Source organism: Durio zibethinus, chromosome 6 (genome assembly GCF_047325235.1).
Source record: "Durio zibethinus cultivar Kanyao isolate XHJ-2024 chromosome 6, ASM4732523v1, whole genome shotgun sequence".
In the NCBI taxonomy this organism is placed as follows: Eukaryota; Viridiplantae; Streptophyta; class Magnoliopsida; order Malvales; family Malvaceae; genus Durio; species Durio zibethinus.
In genome coordinates, this window is record NC_143167.1 from 31,429,146 (window position 1) to 31,438,060 (window position 8,915).

Consider the following 8,915-nt stretch of genomic DNA (forward strand, 5'->3'; position numbering starts at 1 on the left):
ATTAACAAATTCTTACACTAAGAGAACTCAATTTTATGAATGGAGAAATTAAAATATGTTTCAGGTGACCAATCACATCTAAATAAAAAAAATTGATAGCGATTCATTTTCATCAATATCTAACGGTAAAATCAACAGATCTATACGTTATGACATAAATAAATTTAACACTGTTAATAATTGAAATGATATTAACAAATTCTTACACTAAGAGAACTCAATTTTATGAATGGAGAAATTAAATCTCAAAAATTTAGTTGAATATAAAAATATAGGGACTAATCATAAAATTTGAGGATCTGAAAAAAAAAAAATCCTTTAAGCGGTATTTGATTGGGTTTCTACTTTCAATATCAAAGAGGCTTAAAGTGCTGGGCCTACTCCAAGGTTACAGGAATGGAGTGGACCGCTAGCATCTGAAGGCCATAAACCCATATTTCTTAATATTTTCCCCTGAACCGAAATCAAGGTCTAGTTTGGCCCGAAAAGAAAATCAAGGTCTAGTAAATACCGTATTTAAAAATTATAAAAAATAGGAAAGATAAAAATACATGTGAAATACGGGAAGAAATAGAGAGGCAAAGCATTATATCGCCGTCAAAGAATTTTGATTATTTTAAAGTTGCGCGCCATAAAACAAATCGGAACCTCCCTCTCTTTCTCTGCTACTGAATTCAAAAACTCTCTCTTAAAAGCTCGAAAGAAGCAATGACGAATTCACCATTTCAGGCTGATACACTGTCGCTTCCTCCGCCTGCTGCAGAAGCTGAATCTCACCTCTCTTCTCTCGTCCTTGGTGCATTATCTTTCTCACTTTCTTTTTCTCTTCTTTGAACAAATCGTTACTTTCCTTTCGCTTCTAATTTCAAGCTACATTGAATATTAGCTGTCATTATCTGACTTCTAATTTAAATTATCGCATGTTTGAAAATTTCGTGTTGAAGAAATGCATTTCGTTACTATTACCTGACTAATTCAAATTGTATAAGAAACATTGTGAAACGTGAGGATCTTGGCTTGAATCAGTTTTTAATTGCAAAATTCATAGTTAATTTATTGAGATCGCTTGTCATCCTCTTATTTTTTGCGGATTTTTGGATACTTACGAGGATTATAAGATGAACAGACAACTTTCATTTTTATAAATAAGTGCCTATAAAGGTTTTTATAAAGTTATTTTCTAAGATCATGTAATTTTCCATATATTTATCTATCTCACAATAATATTAGGTAATTTTCATTTAATTAATGCAGATATGTCGCAGCATGTTCAGATGGCTATGGAGAATATGCTTAAGATGATAAAGTAAGTGAATCATTCTTTGCAAATTCTAACTTCATCTGGTGAATAATGGTGATGTGGAACTAATTTTGGAAACTTTATTAATTATTTTTCTTTATTTATCTAAACTTCGTCCTTATTGCCAAAATTACACAGAAATGATTAGCGTATTGTTATGTATAACCACTTTCTTCTTTTTCTTGTTCTCTGAATTCTTGTTGTATCATTTTGGTCCTTTGCACTATCAATTCATTTTTGTTTGGCTGAGAAACTGTGTTTTCAAGAATGGTTACTAGCTCACTTTGTTTTCTTGTTTTAGTTTGTTTTGTCTCCTTAGCCTAGAATGCTGCTATATTTTCTGGTAGTGAAACAGTTTCTTCTGTGGTACAAATGCTTTTGGAGAAATATTCTCTCTATTAGTTACCTTGTGCTGCTAATAAACTCACAAATCATGACTTTTATATCACTTTTCCAATGCTTATTTATTCACTTATAATGCTGCAATAAGTTTAAAGCAAACAATATATATTTGTTAAACACATACAACCATGTTTTTCCTTCCCCAGGATTGCGCAATCTTTAATTTTAGGATCCAGCATTTCTTTACTTCCTCACTCTTTCCTTAGCCATTTTGTTTATAATCTGGGAAACAGGTGTAATCAAATTATTAGCTTGTCACAAACACCATATTTCTCCTAACAATTATGTTATGTTTACTTTTTAATAACAATTCTGCAGTGAAATTGATCAAAACTCTTTGGGAATAATGGAAGAGATAGAGAAGTGCAAAGGCTCTGCCCTAGAAAGGAAGAAGGTGTTGGAGGAAGAGAATGGACGGCTTCAGAAAGCTGCATACACTGTTTTGGACATGCTGAATAACAGAGACTGAAAACTGTAAGCTCTATAGTTTCCAGCACCTCCTTTCCATTATCCTTATGGAGAACCTAATAACTGAAAATGGGTTAATATTGGGGCATAAATAAATCCTACCCTACCAATGGCTAAATATTGTGGACAATTGACATACACACATCCACTCATATGCAGGTGCAGCTGTATTGGAAATATTTCTTTCTTTAGAAATATCATGCACCATACCTTCTTATGCATTTAGAGTCATCACTTAAACAGATCAATGTATGGATAACTGATCAAATATTACTTTAACATTTAAGCAATGAATAAGTGATCATTCTCTCTCAGAGCATCTAGTTCTTCAACTTCTGAGCCATCAGCCATAAGAATAGTGCTGCCTCTCTTTCCGAATTTCTTCTCTACATTAACCAAATATAACCAAATTCAGTATCCTGCATTAATGCACACTTTGGCCTCCTTTTTTTCATTCATAAATTTATATTAGTGTATTCAAGAACACGCTGTTTTCCTCTTAAGTAAGTTTATTAACTTTCCAATCGTGTAAATTAATGAAATTAATTTTGTTAGAATTGTTCTCCTGTATGTTAAGTTTTTTATTCTATCTTGTTGTGATGTGAAATGAAAGTCTCTTCTATTTGTTTAATAGGCTTAGTTTCAAGTTTGAGGTCTCAAGATCAAATCTTTCAACATTGTGTCACCAACTTGATTACCTTCTCTTAGGAAGGAGTTTTAGTTGGGATATACCTTTCTGTTTGTTCAGTTGATTGCATTTTTCCCCATTAGCATGTCATGTGGAAGTTAGAAAACAAATATTAGCATTTTGAGATACCTGCTAGACTGAAGAGGTCTTCAATTGAGTCAGGCAAATATATGAGCTTTCCCAATCTGTCACTAGATTTTGTTCCTTCGGTTGGATGATGCCCATGGATTATCACCCGGATGGTGCTTGCACTTAGTGAAGGACTGGAAGTGTCTGGTGTTCCTGCAAAATGGTAGAATTAATAAGTTGCAAATGTCTACAGAATGTTATGCATCTTATTAAAAGAACATATATCTGGATTTATTTGACAAAATCGTTTGGTTAGGCATAGCATGCTGTGCAATCCATGAGCTTGAGATTTTAGGTTGACTAAATGGAGAAAACTAATGTCATCATCACTTCAAGACAATCATTTCTGGATATGGAGTTCTATCATCCAAGATAGATGATAGACTCACCCTTTTCCCCTCTTTAAAACACCAGATTGGCCCATGTGCTCAAATATGTTATATGTCAAAACACAAAACAACGCAACATGATGTATATAGGGAAAACAAGTTAATGTTTACTTTAACATAGTTTATTATATGATGATAACCTGTTGCTGCTAATATAAGTTATAGCAATTATCAGTTTGGTATGGTTCTCTGGTTGGGCATCCACACTTTATGTGGGCTTATGGAGCACACATATAATCTGGATGTTATATGCTTGAAATTTCCTTCGTCTATTAGATATCAATAATGAAGCAGCTTTGGTTTTACCTTCAGGATTTGCATCTTTGGAATCCATTGTTTCCCTGTTTTGTTGCTCCTCATTTTGTGCAATAGGCTGCAAAGAACATAATAGAATCTAATCTGCTTATCAAACAATAATGGTCTAGATTTTTCATAAACATGCTCTTTTATTCTGTATCTTCCTTATTAGCATAATTCTCTAATCGGTTCAATTTCAGGATTGAAACATACCTGGATAGTCTGGTCTGCCTCTGCCAGCAATTCTGTTAAGAAAGGTATTTCCTGTAGCATGTCTTCTTTTAATCCTCTAAGGTACTGAGAATAAAGGAGTAAGAGTAAAGAAGCGCCCTTGAATTTTTGGTTAAAGTAACAAAATACTTATGGATGAAGAGTGTGTATTGTCCATGAATTGATTTTGATGCTTCCTCGCTTATTTTTTGCCCAAACCAATTATGGAACTGCTTATTCAAACTTAAATCTCTTTTATATGCTCTTATCTAATAAATTTTCCAACAGCTTTAGGTCCCATGTGGATGATTTCCCATAAAAAATTTGCTTTCACTTATAGATCATGTCTTTTCATCCCTTTATTATTCTTTTTTTTCCCCCGTGAGTGTAGAACTGACCATAGAGTGCCTATTTATGGAAATGATCAAACCTGCATAAAATTGGCAATAATAATCTTTCCATCTTCACTCTGTGGTTGCACCATTTGTTTGAAATGGTGATGACTTATTCGAATAACCTGGGAGAGCCTCTTAGTTCTCACTGTGAAAGGTTGGGGGATATTGAAAATTACCCCAATTTCTCCTGCCATATCTGCGGCTCCTAGTTTTGACAAAAACTTGAAAAGGAAAGACAGCAACTTAGTTTAAGAAAAAAAATGAAAAGAAAGAAGCTTTAATTTAACATTACAGGTATGACATCTGTTTTGGCTTTTTCACTGTAATATTTTCCTCTGAAGGTTGAAATTATACACTTGTAGCAACAGATATACCTGCTCCATTCCATTCTTGTATGTCAGCACATCCTGCATTTTCAGAGAGTTTAGAGTCTGTATCTGAGGTTAAATAGAAGGCATAAACATTTGACAAAGAATGGTGCTATACCACTGCTCCTGATACTAGAATGTAGAAGTCTGTGGGTATCTCATTTTGTAAAATGATTTCAACCTTTGGAGGAAAATATTCTGCTTTTATCTCTGACACCTGCAAGAAGAAAATACCATGAAAAGGTGCTGTATGATAGTTATTTATAGCAATTAAAGTTTTGTTCTAACATTGTATTTCTATAGTAAGGTTGCCAGTTTTTGATCACCATTATTTTTTGGGTGATTTCATACTGAAAATCCAATGTGATATATTGGAATGTAATTTTGCTAGTTTGAAGGATATTTTTTTTTTCCATTTTAGGTGCATGAGGCACCCAAACCACAGACCAAAGGGGAGGTTCCCGATTTGAATCCTCCCATGTAACTACATATAAAAAAAATGGAAATAATGGTACCAGCTGAGAAACAAGGTCATCAGAGACTCCTTCGAATAGGTAGGCTTTTTCAACAGTATTGCGGAAGAGGTGCTGGGCAATGCTGGATCTTATTGCCTTGGGTAGGTCCTGTAGCACTTCTTCTTGCTGTAACTCTGCTGTCTTGAACTTGAGTTGCATGTGTGCCAGCATTTGTTCTCTCAACCCTTCTGGCAGCCGATTTTTGCTTGCATAACGCAATAATTCATTGATGGCATCTCTCTGTCAAAAAATGAATCATGATCCTAGTTTGTGGTCTATTTGATATATTTGGATTAAAACCCAAATGTAAAGCAGCAGTTTAGCATCACGTAAGTCTGAAATGTAGGAGTAGAATTCGACCAGCATAGAGCTACCTGAATCTCTATTCTGAAGGAGCTAAAATCATGTCAACCTAAACAGCATTAGTATTAGACTGTGATATTGTTTTCTGGTTCATCAAGTGCTTTATATTCTGCTAATCTTGTAGTATGATATTGTTGCCTATGGGATGGAAGATGTACTTTACAAATGAAAGGAGGGAAGAAGAGAATCACATGGGCAAATGTCCTGACTGCAGCATGGACAATGAGAGTTGTCATGTTACCAATTATGTAGGCAGTGAGGCCAATGTTGAATAGCATATAAAGCATGTTAAATATCTTCTCTCCTGTATTAACTGCATGCAAGTCTCCATAGCCAACAGTAGTGAGAGTGACAATTGACCAGTAAATGGAATATGTGTAGCCTAGCCAGATACTTCTGTGCTTAAAATCTTCAACCACTTCTCCGATCCATGTATCATCTGGTGTTTTGTGTTGTGCAGCCAGCCAGTAATAGAAGCAACCAGCTGAGTGCAATGCAAATACCGTAACCTGCCATTGAGTAAAATGAAATTGACTTGTAAATGTCCGGTTAGGGGGAGAAGTAGAAAAGCAGGAGTAGCAAAATAATGCTCACACAGATTAATTTAAGGAGTCTTGTCCAAAAGTAGCTAAAGCGTGTGTCCTTTTCTAACCTATCAAAAAGGAGTTAAAATCAGATAAGATATTATTATACGAGAGAGAGAAATGAGGTTTGCTTTAAAGAATGCATATAGTTGTCTAAATTAGACATGACTTTACCTTTTGAAGAGTTCAGAAACACGCCAGAGACGCCAGAGACGAAGCAAGTTGAGGAAGCCGAAGATTTCACCAGTGTGCCATTTGCCAGCGAAGATCCTGTATATGAATTGTAATGGCAGAGTCGATGCTACATCCATAAAGAACCAAGACTTCGTTACATATCTGTAGAATCACAATTTTCTGATATTAGAACACTATTTTTGCAACATTCAAACTCATAAATTTTTAGGCTAAGAGTGAGTTTAGAAAATTTGCTTGTTGGGTCAATTAGGCAGTTTCAGCCTTTTAATTTTGGGTTTCAACCTCACAAGGCCCATTTGTTTGATGGACCATGGCGCATGAATTTTCCCAAACCTTGGCCATTCTACTTGAATGATGTTAAAAAAAAGTGATGAGCTATCGAGGGTAAAATTTTAACGTACCGCAACGCGATTTTCTTATGATCATCAACGAGGAGATAGGTTGATTTATCCAGGTACGCCACAAAGAAAGTTAACATGATATCGATGGCAAAGAAAACATCAACCACAAAATCAATGATCAAGAGTGCCCCTTTGGCTGCTTTTCTGAAAGCTAACTCGAAAATAGATGCCCATGTCGAGTATAACACTAGCGCTACCAAAAAGGTTTGCCACAATCTGCACGCATTGCGTAACTATATTAACAAAGGCACCTTATTTTCTTTTAGAAGATTTCGAAAACATAATCGTTGGCTTTTTTCTTATTGTTAAATTGAATATTATTCCTTTCAATGTAAAAAATTTTAAATTATAAAAATAGGTCAAGTTGAAGTCGAAATGATAAACAAAGTCTAATGTATAATATCATAACCTTTGATAAATCAAGAGTCTTTTTCTGCATAATAAATATGATTTTTAGATTAAAAATATAGATTGTGCACATTTTTTCATTATTCACTTACCAAGGAGTGAGAGGAGGATCTCAAAGAAGGATAAATTTTAGATAAAATTTGTAGGTGAAATTCATTAAAATTTTTAATAAAAAATTTAAATCGATAAATTAATAAAATTCAATGAGAGATCAATAATATATTTATTAAAAATGTAACTTGTAATTCACATTTAATTAGTGCTTGTAAAAATTCAATTAAAATTTTTACTAAAAATAATTATTTAAAAAATATAATAAAATTTATGTAAATTTTTTAAAATTTTACATACTTTATCTATATATTAAGAACTTTTAATCTACCAATCTTGATTTTCAATTTTAATATTTATTTAACAATTTTTAATAAAAATTTCACAAATTTTATTTGAAAAATTAAGTCTAAATCTTTCACTCCCAAAAAACTCCATAATGATTTTAGTCAACGAAAAAAATCTCAATTTTCAGGAAGCCTTAGTCATACAAGGGCATGTGCAAAAATCTTGACTTGGAAACTCCTTTAATTGCACCATTTATGCTAGCTGTCAAGGTAATCTGTAGAAAATGCAAAATAAAGTAAAAGCAGAAACCTGAGTCATGAATTAATTGTCTTTTCACATGTTTTTACGCTAGACCTAGCTAACAATTGATTAATTATTTTGTTCTTTATCTCTCCTTGATTTAAACAATGAAAGTTGTGAAAACAAGGAGAAACATGAATTGCACCGAAAAAAAAAAATCATTTGGAAAAACACGAAAACAACAAGTTGCAGACTAAGACAACAGAGAAGAAAAGAAACTCACCGGTATCTACGATCATAAGGAGCAATAACATATTTCTTAAGGTTCAGGTATCCTTCATCAACAACTGTTCCAAATGCCGGCAAGAGACTACTGGAAACGGTGGCCAAATTCTTCATTTCACCGCTTGATCGTCTCCGAAAAAGTAAGGGTAACGGTGGCGACCCCGCTTCTGCCATTGCGACGACCGTTAGAATGAGAGAGCGAACTAACTAGCTAGCTTGTTTTATTTGTTTATTTAAGGGGCAAGTATTGGCCTCTCACAGGAGGAAGAAAAGTCCTTACGCTGATTAGAATATTGTGGAGAAGGTGGCAATGAGCTTTCAGCCTTTGAAATTCATATTTATAGTTCAAATTGACATAGAAAAAATAAAAAACTGACATACTGACGAATTGAGTACTCTTGAAATTTGAAATCTTATTTGAAATTAATTGTTTACTCTTATTTTTTTGTTAATAAAATATGAGGCGATTGCATTATCAGTTTAAAACCCGTAAGACTGAAGACAATTATGAACAATTTGGGCCATTTGATAAGAGCGAAAGTCCTAAAACAATCAATCCAAGATGATCGTTGAAAATCTATACACGGATAATCTAGTATATATAATTGTTTGGTAAACAATTTCCTCTTCTCTCTCTTCTTAGCGTTAATGCTCGCATGTAACAGAAAATTAAGCTAAAAAGCTTTATCATATTATAATATTAATTTTAAGCTTGTGATATTTAAAATATAATTGTCATTTAAAATGAAGTATTATGTTCACTTAATTTTAAGGGGACATAAAAATAATTAATTAGATAAAGTTTTACGTTTAAAAATATCAATGATGTAAATAAAATTTGATATTAATTAAATAAAGTTACATGCTTAAAAATATCAATAATGTTTAAAATTAATGTTATGGGTTTATTTAGATACAAACAAGAGATTAAGAATTTAT

General features: G+C 33.2%; 2 protein-coding genes across 3 annotated transcripts; one reads left to right on the plus strand and one right to left on the minus strand.

Annotated features, from left to right (window-relative positions):
• Nucleotides 1–656: 656 nt before the first annotated feature.
• On the plus strand, nt 657–4,003 carry LOC111285320 (uncharacterized). The gene is made up of 4 exons (XM_022874699.2): nt 657–796; nt 1,255–1,306; nt 2,021–2,176; nt 3,874–4,003. Exons 1-3 carry the CDS (start codon nt 709–711, stop codon nt 2,169–2,171), a joined length of 291 nt encoding a protein of 96 aa, XP_022730434.2. The 5' UTR covers nt 657–708; the 3' UTR covers nt 2,172–2,176; nt 3,874–4,003.
• Nucleotides 713–8,289, minus strand: KAT3 (potassium channel protein). Of its 2 annotated transcripts, none has more exons than XM_089762914.1 (13): nt 7,975–8,289; nt 6,705–6,920; nt 6,283–6,444; nt 6,119–6,176; nt 5,716–6,033; nt 5,162–5,401; nt 4,765–4,863; nt 4,653–4,685; nt 4,314–4,499; nt 3,887–3,970; nt 3,683–3,749; nt 2,988–3,140; nt 713–870 (listed from the first exon to the last, which is right to left on the minus strand). In XM_089762914.1, exons 1-13 carry the CDS (start codon nt 8,148–8,150, stop codon nt 866–868), a joined length of 1,797 nt encoding a protein of 598 aa, XP_089619040.1. In that variant the 5' UTR covers nt 8,151–8,289; the 3' UTR covers nt 713–865. The 2 variants fall into 2 exon arrangements, with proteins under 2 accessions (XP_089619040.1, XP_022730435.2); XM_022874700.2 differs by lacking the exon at nt 713–870 and adding an exon at nt 2,168–2,556 and having other exon boundaries at nt 7,975–8,287.
• Nucleotides 8,290–8,915: the final 626 nt, after the last annotated feature.